The 24,795-nt window shown below is 40.9% G+C and overlaps 1 protein-coding gene and 1 pseudogene across 2 annotated transcripts in view; both read right to left on the reverse strand.

Moving 5' to 3' along the window:
- The window catches only part of ELAVL4 (ELAV like RNA binding protein 4), a 90,470-nt gene that overhangs the window by 25,517 nt on the left and 40,158 nt on the right, over nt 1-24,795 (reverse strand). The window contains exon 2 of one of the 2 annotated variants that reach the window (XM_047084589.1): nt 23,686-23,926. In XM_047084589.1, the coding sequence (XP_046940545.1) occupies nt 23,686-23,926 (241 nt within the window). Of the gene's footprint in view, nt 1-23,685; nt 23,927-24,795 lie in introns of those variants that run through there. The other variant, XM_047084590.1, reaches the window with a different exon arrangement.
- LOC124515607 (40S ribosomal protein S12-like) lies at nt 5,883-6,281 on the reverse strand (annotated as a pseudogene).

Consider the following 24,795-nt stretch of genomic DNA (forward strand, 5'->3'; position numbering starts at 1 on the left):
AAACTACCCGTGCTACCTTGTTCACAAATGGCTTCCTCACGTGCTTCTTGCCAACGTAGGAGGAGTCCAGCTAAGTCCAATAAAAAATACTTGATGGAACTAAGCAGTCTCTTTTTAAAAATGCTTATTTATTTATTTTGAGAGAGAGAGAGCACAAGCGAGTGCAAATGGGGGAAGGGGCAGAGGGAGAGAAGAGACAGAATCCCAAGCAGGTTCCCCGCTGACAGCACAGAGCCTGAAATGGGGCTTGATCTCACGAACCCTGAGATCCAAGCCCTGAGATCATGACCTGAGCCGAAATCAAGAGTTGGACTCTTAACTGACTGAGCCACTCAGGCACCCCCTAAGCAGACTAAGCAGTCTCTTTTAAAACACTCTAGAGAGGATTAAATCCCAAGGTAGAAAATATAAAAACCTAAGCCTCATTTCTTTAAAAAATTATTAGTAGGGGGGAGAGTAAAATGAGGAAGAATTCTATGTTTTAACTTGTATGTATGATGGACATACATTGTTTGATGAGTTTTGGGTTTGCAGTCCTATATTTAAATGCACATGGAAAAATGTGGATGAAACACATTCACAAAAAATACCAACACTATTTCCATGGGGACTAAGAGAGCCATCATGCTGGGAAGGCCCAGGGGACCCAGTCTGGAGCCTAGAGCCAAGTGTGTGTGTATCTGCATCCCAGAAACAGATAAGGTCCTCTTATTATTTTTTCCCAAATAACTACATTTTTCTTTATCAGCAATAGTAAGATTTCACCAGATAGGTATAGCAACAGTATTTTTAGAACAGAAAGTTTTTTAACTTTTGTTCTCAATTTAGGAGTTTATTTTGATAGCAAGTTGGTCAAATAAAACAATTAAATCATTGAAGTTATGTTTATTGAATCATCAATAAAAAAATCAATAAAGAACAGATGATATTATAAAATGAAGACTGCCTCCAAAATTTGTAAACTGTAGTGAGCACCTGACTCCTTGATGCTCAGGTGATCAACCACCCTGACATGTGTTACCACTCCTTAATAGTCCTGTCCAGCAGGCATAGATGAGGGATCCCCAGTGACCATGCATGGGCAGGAAATGCTTTCTTGGTAGTTTGGGATGGAAACTTAAAATTAGAATGTAGTTTCCAAAGGGAAACAGTTATACATAATGGCTACACTTTAAGGCACTTCAGTGTATTTTAGATTAAAGAGGTTCACAGGCTTTTCTTAAATCTGAACCTGAATATTTCTGTTTTTATAAACTGCACATATGTACATGCACACACACAAACACATGATGGGTCCTCCTACTCTGACATGGCAACATCTCTATTCTGTTGTAATAATTTGTATACCAACTTCTCCCCTTGTAAACCAAACATTTCTCCCTACAAGAACTAGCTTATAAAAGTTTGCTTCCTTGAACACAGTAGGTGCCCAACAAATATTTGAGGGACGAAAGAGTGGATACATATGTTTGTACCAATCCTCCATTTCTAGAAGAATGCTTTATGTTTGGGGGGAAGGTGGGATACCTGGGGAATTCTTTTTCCATTTGTGAGAAAGGGGGAACATGACAAGTGGACACCAAAGATTGGAAAAGAAAGCACAAAGGATGTCTGGGTAAGCTCTCCTCCAGCACAGATCAGGTGCTGCCTGTCTTCTGCATTTCCAAAGAGCTTTGCCACCCATTCTGTCACATTTGACTCTCACAACAACCCCATGGGAGAGATAATCATCATTTTATAGATGTGGAAACTGAAGATCAGAGAAAATAGTGCTGGATCTTAGTCTAGATCAGGGATTGGCAAACTTTTGTTATACAGGGTGAGATAGTAAGTAGCTTAGGATTGGTGGGTCCTCTGGTCTCTGTCATGACAACCTTGCCATTGTGGCATGAAAGCAGCCGTAGACAATATGTGTTCCAATAAAACACATTTAGGAAAACAGGCAGTGGGCTCAATTTGGCCTTTTGGCCATAGTTTGCTGACCCCTGGTTTAGATCTTTTGACTCCAAATCCAGTACCCTTTGCCATACTCACAGTTAACTCCATTTGAACTAAACTGTCCCTGACAACTATTCCAAAGCCCTGAAATACCTCTGAGGCTTTTTTGAATCATCTAAGAAAAACAAAATTATCTTCAATAGTTGTGCTAAGCATTTTTATTGCATTCAGACGCTAGGAATCACCCTTATAGCTGATTATAGTACCATTTTCTTGGTCATTCTGGATAGAAGTTGTTTTCCCTTGCCTTTGGGGTCCTGGGGGTTATGACAGCAGGACCCCAAATGTGACATCCTCATGGCTGACGGCAGCAACAGAGAAGCCATCCCTTTGCCAGGCTGGCTGGAAAGGGCCTCAGCATTTTGCACTGCCAACCTGCACACTTTGCTCTTTCTTTCTTCAAAAATCGTCATTCTCCAGAAACCTAACTGCTACTCCCCTCATCTGCAAAGTCCCTGAGGGGGCAGCCAGATGGGTAGCTGCTGTTGATAAAAACTTCTGAGTTGAGTAAGGATTCTTGTGAATGTTAGAACCCCGAGCTCAGGATGAAATTCTGTTCTCCAAGCACATGATAAAATCCCCAGTCACCTTAAGATCACCTGCATGGCAGTAATCCGCATGCTGGGTTAACTGCAGCCAACTCTGAATCCCAAGACTCCCTCCCTGCCAGTCCTGAGATGTCAGATGGCTCAAAATCTACCTGAACACACCCTAAAGAGGGTCAGAGAGACCTGAAGCTGTTATTACACACTTCAGCTGTTATTACACACTGAAGCTGTTATTACACACACACACACACACACACACACACACACACACACACACACTGTGTGTGTGTGTTTCAAAACTTATTTGCTGTATAACTTTGGTTAAGCCATTTAAGCTTCATCAGCATATTCCTTTATCTGGGAAAACAGGGATAATCCCTTATCCTCACAATCAGAGAATCACTGTGAGGGTTAACTATGTTAACACATAGACTAACAGCAGCTACCATTTATTCAGGGTCTGCCTTGTGTCAGGCACTGTGCTAAGTGGCCTACTGTTACCCAATTTAATCCTGTGTGAAATGGGTACTATCAGGCCCATTGTGCTGATAAGAACAATAGACTAAGACATGTTAAGTAACCTGCCCAAAGGTAACCGGTAAGTAGGGTCCACGGTTAGGATTTGAATAAGCCCAGATCTGTGTGACTTTTGGGCTCAAGCTTTTCTCTCCACAGGGCCTGGCTTCTGTGAAAAGGCACAGCAGAGTGTCCAGCATCAAGTAAGCACTCAAGGACATGCACACACTCTGTGCTGGGGTCTCTTCCCCTTCTTCACATTGACTGGGGATGCTTTGAGATTCTGGAGCATCCATGGCTCTGTTCCCACCCACCCCACCTCTGTGGGTTTTACATGGTGTTGGGCATTCTGGGTCTTCACTTTTCTTCTGCAGGCTCAGGGTTAGTAGAACCAACTAGTCAGAGAATTTCTTTTCTTTTGGTAGTTCACACAGTTGCTTCAAACTAAGTATGGTTTAAAGTTTTTGTACTCTAAGTGTGGTCCCTGTACCAGTATTGTTGGCATCATCTGGAGACTTGATACAGAAATGTAATGATGTAAGAAATGCAGCTTCAGCTTATTGCTGTGTGGCCTTAGCTAACCAAGTTCAAGTAATGTCCCTACACATTGGTTTCTGAGAAAACTATACATCTAATCCTTAGTAGCAGGGAAGGGAAGCACAGATGGGAAAAGTCCTCAGAATTTCTTTGTGTACATTATTTCTTTTCATCCCCCAATTCTGCATTCCCACTCTGTTACTTTCTGCTGCAGTAATTGTACCTGTAAAATGAACTTAAGATTACTTTTTCATGGAATTATTAGGGAGATTAAAAGTGATAATGCATGCAAAGTGCCTGGCATATAACGGATGCTCAGTGGATGCTGGTTCCTTGTCTTTCTTCTCTCATGCCCCATTAAATATTGCTTTCTATTATTGTCTATGAGACTGTTATCTTCTCATTGAGGTTCCAACCTTCTTAAAGGGAGAGAATGTTTTTGATGCTTTTCTTTTATATTGGAACACATAATATGCTATAGGCACACAGACTCCATGTATAACAGGCATCTACAACATGCCAGATATCATGAGTGGGCCCCAAAATGACCAAGATATTGTTCCTGACTTCAGGAGACTTAATACGCAGAAGGGAAAAATAGATATAAGAATTAATTATAGCTCAGCAAAAATAATAAATATACCAGAGATATTTCTTTTAAAACCATATACAAGAACAAGAACAATAACGAAAGTATACACATAACAGAGGAGATGAAGACTGATTCTGACTGAGCAGAGTACAGAAGGCTTCCTGGAGGTAGAGGCACATGAGCTCAGCTTTGAAGAAACAGTAAAATTTTGATAGGATTTTCCTACCAAGGGATGACCTTCCAACCTGAGGGCTGAATCCAAGCACTGCATGAATTTACCCCACAGGTATTTACTGAACACTTGTCATGTGCGAGACATAGTTCCATTTACTGAGACTAGAAGAGAACAAAAATACTTGGTTTCTGCCATCACTGAATCTATATTCTGATTGAGGGTGATGGAGCAAGACAAGAAACATAAATAAAATATAAAAGTTGTCAGATGATGGTGAGTACTGGGGAGGAAATAAAGCAGAGGAGGGAAAAGTATAGGGGATGGGGTTGCAATATTTTAATAGAATGGTCAAGTGAGGACTCGCTGCTAAGGTGACATGAGAGCAGAGACCTGAGGGAAAGGAGGCAGCCAGTCCCTTCTCTCTGAGGGCAGAGCATCCCAAACAGAAGAAATCTTTTTTTTTAAAGGTTTATTTATTTATTTTGAGAGAGAAAGACAGAGAAAGAGAGGGAGTAAGCAAGAGGGACAGAGAGAGGGAGACAAAGAATCCCAAGCAGGCTCTGTACTGTCAGCACAGAGCCTGATGTGGGGCTTAATCCCACAAACCATAACATGCTCCTGAGGCAGGAGCATGCCTGGAATGTCAGAGCAATGACACAAGTGAACGTGAGGGCAGCCCCCCACTGCACTTACTAAGTGACTAAACAGAGGAAAGGGGCACCCCTGGTTTCTTCAAACTGACTCTATAATGCTGCGGAATAAGACATATATGAAAACCATGCCAGCCCACTCCCCTCAGCCCTGCAGATCAGGGGAACGATCTCACTGACATATCCTTTCAAAACCATCTCTTAATGTATCCCTGTTCCTCACTAGGTGGGGAGCAACTTGGGGCCAAGATGCTATTTTATTCATCTCTGTATCCCCAGGACTTACCAAAGGATCCATAACATTGTTGGATAGTCAGTAAATACCTGTTGGGTGAACAGATGAATATGATCTATTCACATACATACTTACATCCTCTTAACCCACTCAATTTCCCATATACCAAACAGAAAGGGACCAGGAAGAGTTGCAAACTTTTTTACCAGGGCCTTACCCATGTCCAGAAGAATCAGTACCATGAGAGTCTGAAAGACCTGTAGTCTTTAGTCTGAAGGAGAGAAGACTCTAGAGGTGCTCAGAGCCAATTCTAATATTTGAAAGGCTGTCATGGGAAAGCAGGGGTAGGCTTGTCAAAAGGGAGAGAATAAAGATCTGGGAGAAGAAAGTTAGGGAGCAGATTTCTGCCTTGATAAAAGGAAGAACTTTCTAATAATGACTGATGAGAGTGTGGCTGCCTTGTGAGGTGGTAAGGGTGCCATGACTAGAAGTATGCAGAGACCAATGTTTGTTATCAGGGAAGGGGGCAGCAGTCAGCAAGACGGACTGATCCCTTGTAACGCTAAGATGAAAGGTTCTAAATTATATTTTATTTATTAATTTGAGGAACAAGGGCTAAGTTTTTTATTGTTCATTTCTTGCATTCCCAGTATTCCTTGGTGACATCCATGGCCTGAGGCTCTTTGCCACAGTCCTGAACCACCACACAACTGCAACCAACCACTTCATGGGATTTTCCTTCTCTGTCAGTTTTACAGAGGCCTACCCATTCCCCTAGTTTCTTGTTGTCATCAACCTTAATTTGGTTGATTTGGTGTTCAGCACAAAGGGCCTCTGCCAGCTTGACATACATAGGTTCATCCAGTTGGACGCAAGCACACAAAGATGGGCTTGGTGCTTGCTTGTCTAAGGCTTTGGCAGCTTCGTGAATTCCATGTGCTAGGTCATCGTGGAATGAGTCTTTCAACACTTCTTGTAAAGCAGTATTAATGTCCATTATACCTCCAGCTACAATGCCTTCCCTGGCCATGGTGGTGGGTTATGGGTGGAGCCAAATCTTGAGTGTACCCTAGCCTCCCCCTCTGCACTGCTGGGCGGCAGCAGGGAAAGAGCTAAATCGTATTTATTTTAGACCCAACACTCCCAACGTGTTTCAGTTTATCCTGATTTCTAACTGAGGAAATAAAAAGGATAGAGAATAATTACTAAGCACCTACAAGCAAAACACGTTACATATATCATTATTTAAATCTTCACAACTTCTGAAGCAGACATTTTTTTATGTAAGTACTATTTTTTTTTTTATTTAAATTCAAGTTAGCTTAAAAAAATTTTTGTTAAGTTTGAGAGACAGTGTGATTGGTGGGGGGTGGGTGCAGAGAGAGGGAGAGAGAGAATCCTAACTAGGCCCTGCGCTGTTAATGCAGAGCCCTATATGAGGCTCAAATCCATGAACCCATGAGATCATGACCTGAGCGGAAACCAAGAGTTGGTCCCTAAACCGACTGAGCCACCCAAGTGCCCCAAGTTAGTTTTTTTTTAATGTTTATTTATCTTTGAGAGAGAGAGAGAGAGAGAGAGAGAGACTCTGACAGGGCGCTAGTGGGGGAGGGGCAGAGAGAGAAGGGGACAGAGGATCTGAGAGTAGGGGAGGGGCAGAGAGAAGAGGGGAACAGAGGATCTGAAGCAGTCTCTGTGCTGACAGCAGTGAGCCCAACATGGGGCTTAAACTCACCAACTGTGAGATCATGACCTGAGCTAAAGTTAGAGGCTGAGCTGCCCAGGTGCCCCTTAAATTCAAGTTAGTTAACGTATAGTGTAGTACTGGTTTCAGGAGTAGAGTCCAGTGATTCATCACTTTGGGGCAGGCATTTCTATCCCCGTTTTACAGTAGGGGAATCTGAGGCCCAGGAAGTAGATGTAACATATCCAAGGTTATTTGGCTGCAGAATAGTAGCCAGACTCCTCTGATTCCAGAGCCTGTGCATTTTTTTTTTTTTTTTTTTTTTTTTTTTTTTTTTTTTGCTGTGCCCTGGTTTCTTGAATATGTGCTCATTTGTATGCTAAACACCTGCTGGACATGGCACAGTGTGTCTGAGACTTTGACAGAGCCTGAGTTTTCTAGTACTATCTCTAAGTCTTCATTCTTCTCATTTAATTTCAATATATACCACCCAAGTATCCCATTCCCACTTTCTAACTTGGTTGTGCCTGCCAAACTGGATCTAGTATATCACAGAATGACAGTCTTGGAAAGGACTTTAGTATCAATCATCTTCAAGTCTGTTCTCCAGATTCTGAAACTGAGGACTGAGGAAGAAGCAAGGAGTTCATGGAGAGTCAGACCTATGAATCAATAATGATAGTAGAGTATGGTTCAGTGTTATGACAGTAGGAGAGAGGGATTTCTGAGACTAATTCAAAAAGATTGATAGGAGACAGCCACACAATAGACGGAGAAGGGCATTCCAGCAGGAGGAGGAAGCATGAGCATCTATCCCTTGAGGAGACAGACCTGCCATTCGGTTCACAGCCACTACTTCCAGGAGGCTGCTGATTGTTGGTATCAACCTGAAATGTCAATACTGTTTCCAAGTTGAATCTGGGCTCAGATGTATATGTGACATCTCCCCATACCTCTGGCACAGATTCAAGAATCATTTAGGCATCTGAAATTCTGAGTGTGTCTGCTTTCTGCCAACAACAAACACTATTGAAAAAGACAGGACCTGGTCTCCCTTATTTCGAATTCTTGAAGTATTTAAAATTACATTGAACCAGTACTAGGTTATTTCCAGAGGCTACATTCTGGCTTCCTAAGTAGATGTAGTTTCCTTAGAAGCTGAGAACTCATCATGTAGCATCAAGATGGCAATGAGCAAAACACTTGTCCCACAGTGGGCATTCAATATGAGCTTGCTGAACTAAATGTATTTCCTAATGGACCCTAAATCCCTTAAGGGCAGGGACATGGATCTTATTAATCTTGGTATGACCAATGTCTGGCACATAGTAGGCTTCCAATAAATCTATGTTGAATGAATGAATGAGTGAATGAACTCAATAAGTGAATGAACTCAATGAATAAATAGGAACAAAAATAGTTATTTTTTGAGTGCTTACCATGTGTCAGTTATTGTACTGAGTGCTTTATTTTTTTTCTAGCTTTACTGAGATATAGTCAACAAATATGACTGTAAGATATTTAAAGTGCACATCATGATGATATGATACGATTTGATATGATGTGCAATGATAAAACACATTTATTTATTTACTTACTCATATTTTTGGTGAGAACATTTAAGTTCTAGCTAAGTACGTTATTTCTCTCATCTCATATGCTCCCTGAAACAATCCTACAAGGTAGGCATTATCACTGCCATTTACAATCAAGAAGACTGATGTCCAGAGACCTCAGATCCCAAGACCCAAGTCCATCTGGCTCCAAAGTCCAAACAGGCTTTTAACAGAGTTTCCTGATTTCAGAGGCAGTATCACCCAAACTGTTCAAGTAAATGTGAAACAAAGCCTGTATTACTGGGGTAAGGTTCATGGAAATGCAGAGTATACAAAATGATTTCCAGCAGTCCCCAGAGCAGGAAGGACTAGTTACAAAACTACAATATTCCACAAAGAAAGCCAACCGACAAATTCCCAAAGGAGGTTTTTTTTTTTTTTTAACCTCTTTTGGTTTGTCCTATAAAATAAGTTGCTCCAATGACAGATCTTCAAATATGTATTTCAATAATATACCTCAACAAATGACAAAATGAAACTAATCTGAACCCTATTTTTATTCTGTCTGTTCAGGGAAGAAAGGCGATTCATGAGATAAAAAGCTAGTATCAAGTACTTAGTTTAAAAAAAAAAGCTGAAAGAGAAAAAATAGGTAATGTACGAGGGATAATAGAAACCTCAGTGACAACCACCTCACCCTTCAGCATTTATCACACAAAAACAAGTGTTCAGACTGATGACCCTGGGGCAATGAAAGATTCTTAATCGAAACAACACTCAATTAAATTATGTTCAGAATATTCTTACAGACAGGAAAGAATAGTCAAACATTTAAACATATTTTTAACAAGGGTTGAAACAAAAAGAGGAGGATTTTGGCAAACTCCCAGCTAGTCAGAGAAATGAACCAGAATTCTTAATTCTTGGTTGGCTTACTCTCACATACAACAAAAGGTCTGCATGTCAGACAGACAAGACTTTCCACCCAAAATGGATGCAAAACCAACAAGTGATTCCAGAAACGCAGCTGACGTTAAAAGACGGTCTAACAACAACAAAGGAGGAAGGGGTAGAAAAAGTCATCAGGTTAGTAGTAATTGTATACACTGTAATTAGCCTTTGGGCAAAATGAGATTCTGTGGGTGAAATGTCTGTGGGTGAAAGGAAGTGCTGTGTGTAACACTAAGACAACGGCTTCCAAAACTCCCATCAGACACTGTGGAGAAGGCGTGTGTGGAGGCTTCCGATATCATGTTGGGATTTAGATTAAATGAGATAACTTATGTGAGAGGGCCTGGCACAAGGTAGATGCTTTATAAATATTAACTGAGTATAAATCTATTAAAACTGTCTTTATCCAAAGTAAAAGAAAATTCATGGCTCTCGATGAAGGAGGTGAGAAAAATAACTTGTCTGTGCAGAGCTGGAGAAGGACTTTGTCGGAGAATCTTTGTCAGTGTGTCATTTCTGAAATTAGGGCTTGGGGATCTCTGGCCTTGGATTCACCACTAACAGTGGTGTGAAATGCAGAGATGAGTACCCCATCCCTATCATCAAGGAGTTCACTGATAGTGAAGTACCAGACAGGAATCTCATGATCATGTTAGGATCTGACAAATGTTAAAATAGATATTTCCCAGATCCATGAAAAAAAAAAAAAAGAAACAAGAATCGAAGCACATTTTCCCTTTTCATCACCAGTCAGCTTGCAGATAAGAAATAAGACAAAATCAAGAAATAAAAACCCAAGAACAAAAGGACTCATGCAGAAATGGGTCTGTAGTGTAAGAAGCAAGGAGGGAAGCCATCTTCTTTGATTTTTTTTTTTTAAAGCTAAGGGCTTCTTGGGGAATGGCTATTCTGTGCAAGTGTGACCAGCATCATTATACTGAGTCAAGTACCTGGGAGAGGTGAAAATGAAGGAATGCCCAGGAATGTGTGTGAGAATTGCAAAACATAAATACCTTCTATGGCTCACCTCTTTTGGGCAATGGAAAATGAAATGTTACCCTGACAATCAGAAAACCAAAGGAACTCATGATTTAAATCATGCCCAGAACATGCTTAGTACTCGGTAATTTTTAACAAAAATGCCTGATGTTTGATGGGGCTGTGTTGGTGCAGAAGGGATGGATCCATCTGGCACCATATTCGGTTTCTCCTGAGAGCCATTAAGACTCTCCTAGGACACCAAGGCCTCTGCTTGCCCACTCATGTGTAGTAGAGAACCCCACCTCTTTCTTAACAAAAAACAGGAGGTCATCAGGTAGGAACTATCCCAAACTGCCTCCTTCCCTTCTACTACAAACTTATCCCTAATAGAGCTCCTCCTGGCTTAGAATGACAGTCCATAAAATGCTGGAGGAAAAAAAAGTTCCTAGGGCAATGTTATGTATTATACCATTCCTTTTAAGATTTGTAACACGCATTAGCACAGACTCAAAGAAGCAGTGATTAAAAAAAAAACAACCCTTTTTAATTTGGTTCACTTCAGTTTCCCAAACTCATTTGGTCACAGAACCTCTTTTAAAAAAACATATAACCTATTAAACACCTTTGGGAAAGACTTTTAGATGAGATTCCCAAATGAGCACTACTCTTTGAAACAGGACAGAATACTGCCTCAGGATATAATTACCCTAGCCTGGGGGTGTGGGCCCCAGCTCTGAGCTATAGTTCCTGAGATACCAGAGGGGCCCACAGGAAAAAGGAAATGAAGCCAGAGAACAGTTCTAAGGTCTCTTTTTACTGTAACAGTCTATGATTCTGTTTCTCAGAGGACATCGCATAGACTTGCTCTGGGATAATCTAGACACAGGACAGAGGTGCATAGTGGGGAGGGGGTCAGACGTCTGAAGACATATTTTCATCTTGTACAAATCTGGGTCTAGCTCACTATGTATCAGCATACAATAGCTCAAGGAGTTTCACTCAGAGAACCAAAGACCCAGGGGAGAAACAAAACATAATTGTGTGTGGCTGTATGGACACCAAAGCAGAAGTACACATGTAGAGGTGCACAGATACAGCCATACACTTGCACATTATCTATACTTAACTAACTAGGCACAATACCCTGGGAGCCACTTTAGTGATGCAGATAAAAACAGAGTCAAACAGGAGTGCCTGGGTGGCTCAGTCGGTTGAGGTCTGACTCCTGATTTCTGCTCAGGTCATGATCCTTGGGTTGTGGGATTGAGCCCCATGTCAGGCTCCACGCTGGATGTGGCCCCTGCTTGGGACTCTCTCTCTCTCTCTCTCTCTTTCTCCCTCTACCCCTCTCCCCCGCTCACGCGCTCTCTCTCTAAAGTAAATTTTTAAAAAATAGAGTCAAACAAACATGGGTTCAATTTTGTTCTGACACTTAGAAGTTGTGTGACCTTGAACAAGTTAGTTAACTTTTCTGAGCCAGTTTCCTTACCTGTAAAATAGGGCTAATAATACCTACACCTCACAGAACTGCTGTAAGAATTATATACTATTTACCAGATGCTGTTCTGCGTGTTTTATATGTTGATGCTCACAATAATCCTATCAATATCCCTATGTTACAAATGAGAAAACCGAGGCACAGAGAGGAGAAAAACTTGCCTGTTACACAGCTAGTAACTAATGAGGCTGGGATGCTAACACAAGCAGTCTATGTCTTAATCACAAAGCTATCCTGCCTAGCACAGGTCCAGATTATAGTAGGTCTATGATATTCCCCGGGAAGACACAGACACACATACACAAATATACAAATACCCTACACCTCCTCTTCCTCTCTCGGATTTAAAATGTGCTGTTTTTGTCATTAGTTTGTTACACGGGCAGTTCAAGTGGGCAGCATGCAGACACCAGCTTCCCAAACACAAGGATCCTACGTGGCTCTTCAAGGAACAGAAGAACAATTCAACATTATAAATGATGACTCACGACCGCTATTTTCACAAACAGCCTGCTAATTAAACTTTCTTATGAACCTTGCTAACCAATTTTTCCAATGCATGGAGGAAAAATCATTCATTATAGACCGGAATCCGAAATCTAATATTAACAGCACAAGTAGGATCTGTGGCATTGTAATTTGATCAGCTTGAGCATTAATAACAGTTAGACACTGATGTCTGAGGCAGTTAATCAGCTTTTGTTGAGATGTACATAGATAACTGAACAAAACATCTGGAAGACAGACGAGAAAGTAAAACTAGCTTATCATAAGGGGTTTAGTATTTACTTTATCCTTACAAATCCCCTCCTCACAATGTTCTATCTTCTAGGTGACCACAGTAATATCCTGAATTGGTATAGCACTTTAACGACTTACCAACACATTAGTAGCTCATTTCCCGTCAACACACAGTAAGGTGGAAAGTACCAGTGTCGTTTTCCCCATTTTATGTACAACAATCTGAGGCACAGAACAGTTTGATCCACTGAAAGTCCCATAGCTATAATGAGAACTTGGTGGAACCTTCCATTTTATCATGTTGCCACTCATAGAGGTGGCCTGGTTTTAAAAACAATCTCAGAAACCATCCTGGCATTTTCAAATACTGAACTGAAGGCTTTCATTTACAATCTTCCAGAACCACTAAAACTGCTATTCATTATTACCGTAGCTATTTCTGAGGTTTACTGGAATACATCCTACACAGCCACATGCAAGATTCAGGATGAAACAGCAAGAATGCGAGGAACCTTCTCTGTGAAAGTCTCTTGTTCCAACTGGCAGCAGCATGTGGTCAGACAGACATGGGTACACAGACAGCTCGGTCAGTCACTTCAAACAACGTGAGCTTTGGTTTCCTCATCTAAAGAATGGGGCTGCTATTACCTCTTGGGGTTGTGGTCAGGATTAAATGAGATAACAAATATAAAGCAACTGGCATCCAGCAGTTCTTAATAAATGTAAGGTCCCATTCCACTCTCCTGCCTTCTCATATGGCATTTCCTATTTCCTATTTGGAATTATATAACTGAGGACTGAACCAAGAACAAATAGATACCTACTTTTCCTTTCCTCTGTCTTTATCCATCTATTGGCCCAGGGGTAGGACACTTGGTGAGAAGAGGGAAGCAGTCAAGAGACAGAAGGGGCCCCTCCCATTTACAGGCTGCTTTAGTTTACAAGTGCCTCCACATGTGTCAGCTGTTTGAATTCCAAGTCCCATGCAAAGAAGGTAGGGTAAGGATCTATCTTCGTATTGTATGTCGAGAAAATGGGAGGTCCACAAGAAAAAGTGACTTATGCAAGGCCAGGCACATACCTATTATGTGTGTGTGTGAGAGGGGCTGGGGAGTAGTGCAAGATTTCATTGATATCTGTCTCACTTCTGGTTAGAGTTCACTGCACTGTGTCTGGTATTTCTGAGAAGGAAGCATTCGGTATGTGTGTGTATGTTGGGGAGGGTGGAGCACTCTGGGGTAGTGCTGTATTTCTTTTGTACTTAGACAGTGGTCTGTCTCATTGAAAAAGCTCCACTTACTGGCAAGGGGCACTGGGGAAGAGAAAAGGTGGCTGAGAACTAGTTCCAGTTTCCAGGGTCAGGGCCAGAAGGTGAGAGTAACATTTGATTTTCCTGTTTGCTGTCCAGCTCAGAGTCCTGGGCAATGCAGAACCTGCCAGAACTCATTGCAGGGACCCTTACCAGGAAGATGGTAGCAGAGTACTGAAGTACCTGTGTGCCCAGCCTCAGGGTTTGAGGGGAGAGGGGAAGACTGAAGACACCTGGAGACCAGTTAATACCTCAGTTCATGGCAGCAGGCAAGGAAGCTCACTTCAGAACACTTCCTTTGGCACATTGTTTACAAAAACAGTGAAAACAGGGACTCCAGTCAGGCAGCCTCTCTCTGTCACTGACTTCCTTGGCCAGAAAAAAACATGTCAATCAATCCAACATGGGCTCAAGCAAGAAAGATGAAGAAAGAAAAACTCTATGTATGTGATTTCAGGCTTCATATCCCATCCTGTATCATAGCTGGCAAGTGTCTCCACAGAGGTCTGTGGGCTAATGTGAGTGTCGGGGGGAAGGTGGGAGGGGGCTGGGATCCTGCTTACCATTTGAGAATGGGATCAAGGTTGTCACCATCCATTTTTCCTTCATGTAAAGAAAACTTAGGCTAGGTGGTTGGTTACTTCTCAGACAAGTCACCTAGCCACATGTAATTTAATTTTCCTTCTGGTTCTCCTTTTACCATTCATTCTATGCCCATTTTGCTCTACCTTGCTTTTTAAAAAACCCATAGCTATTTTAATTCTAGCTCTCTTTCATATTATCTTACAAAGCCAATTCAAATCCTCTTTTAATCAAATGGCACGTGAGTACATAAAAAGGCAAAAAGAGGAGACAGGACAGGCAGCAAGCAAAGAAAAGAAAAAAAAGAAGAAAGAGCAAGGAAAAGAAGAAGCCAAGTGCTCTTGACTCAAGTCTTCTTTGGGGGGCACTGGCCTCAATATGTTGGCTATTTTGATAGGGTCAGAGGAAGTACTGAATGTCAAAGCCTTTGAAAACAGACACAAAGGGAAATTTGGGGGATTATTAAGTATACGCTTTATGCTCATACCACCAATAAAATGATTAAATCTGAGTCAAGATGTTTGTGGTAAGAAATTCCATTATCAGCCATAGGAATTAGAGTAATTACCCGAACTATCTGTATCCACTTAATGGTAATGGGACCTCACATATCACCAGACATCCAACTACAAAACAAGGGCCAAGCAGAAAACCAAATTTGTAAGTCAGCAAGAAACTGAAGTAGGTGCAAGGAGAGTCACTGAGAGAACTTGTGCCTGACCTCAGCAAGATAAACAATGATCCTCAAATCACAGATACCATGGGGAGTCTGCAAATTGTCCACCTCCTTCTGTGTTAGGTTGGGTTATTTATTAGGAAAGTAGAAAAAAACACAGGCTTTGGAGTCTGACAAACTTGGGTTCAAATCTTAGCCCTACCCCTTATTAGCTATGACCTTGGATAAATTACTTAACCTTTCTGAGCTTCAGTTATTTCATCAACACAAAGGGGCCACTAATAACACTTTCCCACGGAATAGTCCTGACTGTTCCATTCACTATCCCTTGAAGATGTCTCTGAAGCCTTGCTCAACTGCTTCCCTCTTCATGGACTAGTCTCCCACAACCTACTCTCTACCAAGATCAAGGCTCATTTGACACTTGTTCTGAGAACCCCAGCCTACTGTCGTCTTTCTCTCTTTTGAACACCCATAGCTGATGTGTTCATATTCATTTAGCACAGCCAGAGTGACAAGGTAACAGATCAGAGACTTTGCAGTCAGACAAATCTAACCCCACTCTCCAGCTAACTGTTCTAAGTCTTGGCTTCCTTATCTATAAAATGGGGATAATACCACTGATCATACATAACTGACATAAAGCTTCAATGAGATAATATATATAATACGTAGCTGACACATAGCAGGCATTCCATCAAAACTCCGTCCTTCTGTGATGCGTCCTTCTGTGCTAATGAAACTACTAGCCAGGGTCAGGAAGGGTCAGTTTGGACCTTGGTGAAAAACAAAACAAACACCCCCCACCCTCACCCCCACTACCATCACACGCAAAACAGTAAAGGTGGACAGACATGTGTTCCAGCCCCTTCCAGACCTGCAGGCTGCCGTAGGACCCCATACTTTGTCCTGGCTTCCCCCATCACTGCCCTGCTGGCAGCAACGTGTGGGCACGAACTATGTCTTATCCTCTCTGGCTTCTTCACAGACCCTGATACAGAATTTAAGAGAAGAGAAGGAAAGGGAATAACATTTATTTGGTCTGAGAGAGCAGACACTAAATAAATATTGTTGGCTGAATGAAAATGTTTTACAAATGTAAAAGCCTTATCCAAATATATGGTCTCTATCTGAATTTTATCTTCTCTCCAAACTAGAAATATCTTCTCCCATCAAAGCTCAATTTGGGGACTGTAGAAAAAATAAAAAGGCAACTTAAAGATCTTTAGTTCTTACAAGGAATGAAGACAGATACAGAGTTCATCAGTTAAGAGCAGTAAGGGAGATGTGGAATGGGGCTGTTGTGGGGTGGGGGAGGCAGACTGAAAAGAGAAATCACCCTGCCACACCTCCCAGAAGACAAGAAAAAAAATGAATTTCCCATTAACACATTTCAGAAAGCACTTTCCTCCTACCCTGAAGCTGATGAATTACATTTTTAGATAATGTGTGGAAATTTCAGTTTGACATTACCTTCCTGCTTAGTTCCTAGTCTCAATCAACCAGGTCATTCTACAGAGAAGGGGGAGGGAGTGAGGGAAGGAGTGTGTGTGGGGGTGTGTGTGTATGTACTGGGGGAAGGAGGGGAGGCTGGGTGAACAGGGAATTGGTCCTACGAACCAAACAGTCAGCTAAAGCACAGAAATAGAAAATCCTTAAAATACCCAGGCCTGATTCACATCCCAGGTAAAAATCCTTTGAGACATTTCTCTTGGGACATGAGAATACTTTCCTACGGTTATCTGAGTTTGGAAGCGAGGCAGAACCATCTAATATGGAAGGGAAGATGAAGGGGAAGATAGCCAGGGGGCAAAAGGAAACCATACCTGCTCTATAATCCTGACTCCTGCCACCCTGGGAAAAGAATTATATCCAAAGGAGCAGAATGTACCTGTATAAGTTCTAATCCTCACTGATCCATTCAGTTGCCAACCCATCCTAATTAGAAAGTATGGGAGGTCTCTGCCCCATGGGTGTGTAAGAGGCACAATAATTACATGGTTTACTGTTTGCACTTAACATTCTGACATCTTCCAGTTCCCCTTAATAAGGGACACCCCTATTCTTCCATTTTGTAACCCTACTAGGCTGCCAAATCTTCTCCATAACTGAATATTTTCCATTCACCCCCAACAACAATCACTTTCCCTCCCCAAGTCCACAAGTCAAAATTCTTTCGTTCTTCTTTGTGGAATACAAGTAAGATGACTGCAGGGGGACGAGAAATAAAATGACAGATGCAAATCTGCCTGATTTTCCTTTGAATTCAAGAAACACGTTGCACTGTACCAAACACATTTTCAAAGTCAGCAGCAAAATGTGCTGATAAATGCTACTATTTCCTGTACCCTTCTCATCACTAGCCCTCTGATGTGCATGTAGAAAAGTTCATTTAGCTAATCAATATCTTGGGATTTTCTTGGATTATACATAATTGAGACTGGGTTTTAACTATGCTTACATTTAAGGCAGCATCCATTTTAATACAGTGCTTGCAAAATCAAGAAAAAGAAAACACAGTGAAGAGTATTTTGTGAAGAGACAAAACCTGAAGTTAAAAAACCACTCTGTTCTTCCTTGTTCAGGTAACTGGTGACCTGCTTAATCAAAAAACCACTGGTCCTTATTGTTATTTTTTTAATGTGTAGTATGCTCTTTTCCAAAACAAAAGATTTTGAACTCTAATTGTGTTTTCCCTGAACTGAAAGTTTTCATTCCCTGGGTAATATAAGCTGAGTTCATTTGTTAAGGGGAGAACTCAGTTGAGTATTTTTAGAGAAACTGCCAAAGATAAACTATAAATTGGACAACTCACAATTAGTCAGACAGTCCTGGGTTCAAGTCCCAGCTCCTCCACTTGGAAGCCAAGACACCTTGGGCTAATTACTCAGTTGTTCCTAAGTCCAAGTTTCTTCATCTGTAAAATAACTATCTTGAGGATTACATGAAATTCCATCAATTCATCTCAGCACAATGCTTAGCACACAGTGCACAATAAACACTGGCTATTATTGTGAGTCTCCAAGAAATCCCAATTTACTATTTAAATGAGCTACTCTATTTAAAGCATTGAATACCATGCCCAAAACACACAGAAGGCACACAGAAACATACAAAAACTTCTGCTATTAGATTTATTTGGCTGGGTGTTGTAAGAAAGTATGCCAATAAACTCACCTTAGGGCTGAATTCACATTTTAGGAATGAATTAAAAGCACTTTCATATTTTAGGATTTTTCAGGGCCTTTTATTGTTTATAAAGTTATCTCAGAAGTAAAACTCACTCAAATTTCCATAGTGCCCTAGAAGTACAGTTTCTTGAAAGTATATGAGGTAACATAAAGCAGTCCACAGCCCTCACTGTCCTTTCTCTTTTTAACCCAAGAGACCATACTCCATGCAATGCCTCCTGACCTTAGAGGGCCCTAACAATCCCCCCACCCCCGCTGCTGTACCCACATGTCACCTACTGAGAGGGACACACAGGATTAATAGCATTTTCACAAATCTGAGAAAGAATAGAAGTTACCCAGTGGCACGAAATCAAAACTGAGTTGGTTCCTTTAACTGGAGATGTGATTCCAGATACAAAGGTGGTGGCAAAGCATTCATCCTGATGTCCACAGCAGTGAAGGGTCTTTTTTGCCTTGTTCTGCCTTTTCCACTGAATAACATTAATTAAGCCAAAGCCAAGTGTTATAAAGAAAAAAATGAAAAAAAAATGGGCTAGAGGTGAGGTTTATGAAATGCTGTCTTTGTCAGGGTGCAACTCTAACCAGCTTCATTTTTTGGTATGCTTAACTTCATCTGGTGATGCTGCTTCATAATAGACTACTGTGTCCTAAGAGGCATACTCTAGCTCTACTTCCTGTGTCCAAAACACAAAGGAATAACAAAGGCTTTTGTTCTTAGACTGGAATTTTAGCTCTATACCTTTGCTTTTCTTCCCTCTACCTAAATCCTAACCTCATCTTTCAAACCTCTCCCAGCAGCTCCAGCTAACAAAAACCTCACCCTTTCTCAACCATCTATAGTCCTTACAGTCTGTTCCATGCCCTGGACACTCTATATATTCAGCTTTATAACAGATAATGTTCAGTTTGGACCACTCCGTCCTCAAAACCCTCCCTTCAGAGCTCTTACCTGCCTGAACTGGGATTTAAAAAAAACAAAAAAACAAACTACACTGTATGGGCACATGAAGAGTAATATCAAGTAAAAATTCTTTTTGATCGCTAGAATGCAAAAAATCACACGAGCTAGACAAGTAGATCAAAACTGTTTGTTTTACATGGATTCATTTCTGGGGATTTTTCTTTGTTACTTTTTTTCTCCTTTCTGTCTTCCTTTTGGAGAGCAGTGATAACGAGGTAGACAACTATTAAAATGTAATTTAGCATCCCAGTTCTGCTGGCTTTAAGACATACCCTGAGCGATCTAACTGCATCCTGCCTAAGCCATGTTTCCTCCCCTAAAATACTGAGCATCTCTAATGCAGTCTCAAAGCTTGAAAAAACAAAAGGGCAACAAAATTAAAAATGAGAAACTAATTCAATTCTTTGCAGTTCATGGGAATAATATAATTTCTACCAGGAGTTTGATGTTTTTTTGCCTGAGTTTTGAGGTTGTACAAAAGCTCGTGGGCCACACACCATGTCCCTTTCTCTCCAGCAGCAGAGTCTGCAAATGGATGAAAGAGAAAAATGAAGAACATGGCTTCCTGTGCCATCACGTGTCCACGGCTGCACACAAAAGCAAGTTGGGAGACATGTTTTCTCTCTCTGGTACCTAGATTATCCTGATAAGTGTCCTTTTAAAATTGGAAAAAGAAAATCTAATATCACTGAGAAGATAAGTAACAGAGATGTCCAAAAGCACTATAACAGAATCTTAAACCTGGCACTTTCAGTAAATTTGGTTCTACTCTGAAGGCTGAGTTGTATCCCCAGAGGATGATAAATATTGTTATCTTTGCCTCCTGTTATACACAGGAGTCTAGTTTAAAGCCATGGTGCATTAGGTAGAATCCCCAGAGGGTGGCCAGCAACTACTGCTCAGAAGATCAAAATGTTTCATTGGGTTATGGGGCCAGGGTTAGGCGGGGATCTTCGCTTAACACAGGCAGGGGCATCCTGCACATACTTCCCCATAAAATCATGCTTTTGGAATCTGGGGGTGAACCCCAGCTCCACCACCTGGCGATAATTGTTTTGCAGGGGGAAATTACTTGACCTCACAAGGTTTCAGTGTCCTCATCTAAGAAAATGGATGTTATTCTCAGGGTTAAATCAAATAAGGTATGTCTAGTGCTTAGCAAGTGCCTAGCATAAAGTATCTGATAAATGATAGCAATTACGTCCTCAGCACCAAACACTTAAGCCCATGCCCAAATTTCCTCTATGTGTTTTCAAATGGAGAATTCATTCACAACCCACAGTCAGGAGCCAACCCAGCCTACCTACAATGCTTTCAACAACAAGTCTCACTCTCTTTCTCTTCCTCTGAGTGTCTCTCTTTCTCTTTTTTTTTTTTTTAATTTTTTTTAACGTTTTATTTATTTTTGAGACAGGGAGAGACAGAGCATGAACAGGGGAGGGTCAGAGAGAGGGAGACACAGAATCCGAAACAGGCTCCAGGCTCCGAGCTGTCAGCACAGAGCCCAACACGGGGCTCGAACTCACAGACCGTGAGATCATGACCTGAGCCGAAGTCGGCCGCTTAACCTACTGAGCCACCCAGGCGCCCCTCTCTTTCTCTTAATTTGATAAGCTGGAACCTTCTAAGGGAATCCATTCGCTTAGGGAGTGGTTTGGGCTGGAAAATCTTAATCTTGAATTCTTATCTCTTCGCCACTTCCCACCCCCCAATCCTCCCACTAGATATTTAAACTCCTTGTAAACTTCACAGGATCGAGATGTATTGAGATCTGTAGGAGGTGTTGGAGGAAAAGGGGGGACTGGGATGTTAAAAATCAGGGCAACAAAAATACTTATGATGTCATTTACCCTGACTTCTGAACCACCGGCAGCAGCCTTTCAACTTGCCTGATGTTCCACCTCGCCTCTCCCAGCCTGTGTTATCACCTCCCACCAAATGTAGGCCTCAGAGGGTCTTCCATTAGAGTGATTCTCACTCCTTCCCCAACTCCCCACAGCCCTCTCTCCCTCCTTCTCTGACTTTTAGCGTAGTCAATTAAACCTGAACAACTGGTGGATGGAGGAAATATGCTGCATCTATGGAATGGTACAGCAGGGACCAGTTTCACTGTTAATTTAAAATGCTAGAATTAATTAGGTAGTGTAAATGAAGAATTTAATAAGCACTCTTTACAACCACAAGTTCTACTTTTATTAAACACTGCTACCAAATGAGGGCAAATATCTCTGTTCTCTTATATATTTCCTTGCCTCATTCCCAGAAGTTCCCTGCAAATAAAAAAAAATTTTTTTGCCTGAAATTTAAAAAGTGCATAATTATAAATTTATGCCTGAATTATATTTCTGCTTTCAACCCATAAGCTTCTTCTTTAAGCTCAGATGCTACTGTCTCTGCTTGTGCTGGAGAGGGTGCTAAACAAACCAAAGTTGACAATTTTGGTTTTGTATACCAAATTAAAGGCTGTCTTCGAAGCTGTCACTCCTATTCAAATCTACTCGGTGAACTACCAAATTAGCATTCTTTCAGTAAAGGAATCTGCTTGTTTAAACATGTGTCTTTAGAAAACAAGGAACAACACCATGAATCAGTACTTTTAAAAAATCTCACTACAGTTCTAAGGGAAATCTTTTGAAAAGGTGATTAATAATATTCACTAATATAGCTGGCAGAGTCCCTATTTAGAAGGTAAGGCTACACCAAAAATATATTTTCTATACAGGAGTGGGAGGAAGAATCATATGCTTAACTGGTTTTAATTTTGTGTGAATTATCATCCTATTATATAAAGATTATTCAGGAATCTAAACATTGGCTGTCTGAGAGGACAGGCAATTCTGTTAAAGGATGGATGATACGGTGTTCTCAGATAAGATCATCAAAGCTCCGGTCCTATTTGGAGACCTTGATAAAATTTCTCTGTTCAGCCACTTTCCTTGTAACATACTACATGCCTCTGTAATAACAACATCTCCCATTTACTAAGAGACCACTATGCAATAGGTGTTACACTATCCAGTCTCTCACTTAATTCTCAAAGTAAGCCCTTTGAGATAAATATTATTTTCCAATTTTATAGATGAGGAAATTAATTTTGGAGGGTTATGTGACTTTTATTTTCAACAGTTATTTTAGTTTTATGATCTTGCAAGGTACTTAATTTATATAGGAGACAAATTTACAAGTGAATTAGAAGAATTGGAGAACACATACAGCTATGTGCACACGTATACACTGGATTCTCTGACTTAAAACCAAGATGATGTATCTTCCTATTTTAATGACAGACTTTCCTTTTTCTTAATAGGCCAGTTGCTTGTCAATTAAACTGTCCAGAGAAAAGGAAACAAAAGCCAACACTCAAAAATGACAAATGCTCAGGTGGGCGGAATGATTTTAGGAATGGAGCATCAGAGATGAGCAGCTGCACTCTGTCATGACGTAGCCAGTAGATTTCTAAGAAAATATTCTCACTTCCAAAAAGATTACAGGGACACTTCACTCCAAAGAATTACAGTATCAGTGTCTGGCAAACATTAGGTCTTCAGCAAATGGCTGTTGATTAGAAAAACATCGGAAGCTAAAATGTTCAAGTATTGAAATTGTAAGGGTATTGTGTTACTATTAAGTAAAAGGTCTCCGACTTCTCAAAGAGTATCCTCAAAACAAAACAAAACAAAACAAACAAAATACCTCAAATACAGATCTTCATTAAGCTTCTCCCTCCTACTGCAGAGTAGTTTTATTCCAGAATAATCTGCTATCCTTACAGCCTATTTCTCCCAGAGACAATGGGCAGTTGTGATCTCCATCCACAATGGCTCCCCCGCCCCATTAAAACACTGTCTCAGACACTGGACACACACAAGCCAAATGCTTCAGAGGAAAGGAATAGATAAAAACTAGCATGGAGTACAGGGAGGGTGGAGGGCAGAGCTGAGAACTATAGAACAAAGGGAAAGGGTGGCTGATTGAGAATAAAAGGGGATCAAACCAAAGGGTTATTTCACAGAAAGTAAAGCTTGAGGAAGCTCCAAAATCTCATCTGCTTCCAAGTCCAAACCAATCTGCAGAATGGTTTTATGTAGTGTACACACTTGCAGGAGCTTACGACTGTGTTCCCACGCCATCCCTGAAGGCAGGATACACGATGCAGACACTCAGATGCATTAACCATTCACCGTGCGTATGTGTGTGTGTGTGTGTGTGTGTGTGCGCGCGCGCATTCCTGCTAAGGTCTGCACATTCAATGGAACAGATAGCTGCTGATCCTAAGCTTAGAATATTGAAGAAGACCATACCTGTAATTTTGTCTCTCACGAGTTTGCAGGATTCTATTTCACCAATGCTCCCAAAGAGACTCCTGAATTCCTCCTGGGTCATGTTCTGGGGTAAATAGTTGACTATGAGGTTGGTTTTGCTGTCATCTGTGGCTGCCCCTGTCTGCATGGGAGAAGGACAGTTTCTATTGTTGCTGGAGGGTCCATTGCTTGTATTGGATGTCGGGCCATTTGACACCTGTGGCTCCATGGTGCTAATTATCTAAATAAAAATAAAAATAATAAAAATAAACCTCCTGAAATCTCAAAGACACAAAGTCTCTTTCAAGATTTTATTTTATTTTATTTTGTACTTCGAAAAGAAAGGGAACAAGATAAAGCAAGATGGAGCAAAAGAGACTGGGTTGTGAACACATCCAATTTAGAAGCATGTTTTTAACCAAAATGTTAAACTCCCTTTGCTATTTTTAGGCCAGCCCATAGATTTTGAACACAGACTAGAATGCAATGGGAACGCTCCCATTATTTTGTTAATGAAAAGCTAATTCCTGTTTTCATTACACAATCACTCTCAGAAATGTATACTTAAGCCACACCAAATTATAATTAAAATGTAAAGTAATAATCATGATTAAAATTATAGTTCCATTAAAGCTGAAAAACTAAATATAGAGGTCTATGCTCACAAGATCAAACACAGTACCTGTTTATTAACTATCTTATAAAGTAAAATGACATTAAATTAAGTGGGGGCCATTCCATATCGGAAGGGTTTGGATTGTCACTGATGTTTAAGCACTGATCAAACTTCAGATTTCATCAACACACACCAAGGAGCTGCTAAGTCATCTGATGATTCTTCTCCCTAGCCACTCCATTACTGTTTCTCCTGGACCTCTAATAAAATAAAGAACATAAAGGAAAAGGTCTCTCTGGGTCTCCACCTTAGGTCCAGCACAGCCTGAGGCTATCCTCTCACACTTTATTCAAAAAGGACTTTCTGTGGATTTAAATACTTAAACAAAAATTTCCACAAATGTGTGAACTGTTCCAGGCAGCATGTATGGGAAAAAAGACAAATAAATCTTAGTCTCTAGCCTCAAGGAGATTACAGTCTATGGAGGACACAGA

The sequence above is a fragment of the Lynx rufus genome, unplaced genomic scaffold (assembly GCF_022079265.1).
Source record: "Lynx rufus isolate CCGP_SWC_20201006 ecotype Redwood Valley unplaced genomic scaffold, mLynRuf1.p SCAF_2, whole genome shotgun sequence".
In the NCBI taxonomy this organism is placed as follows: domain Eukaryota; kingdom Metazoa; phylum Chordata; class Mammalia; order Carnivora; family Felidae; genus Lynx; species Lynx rufus.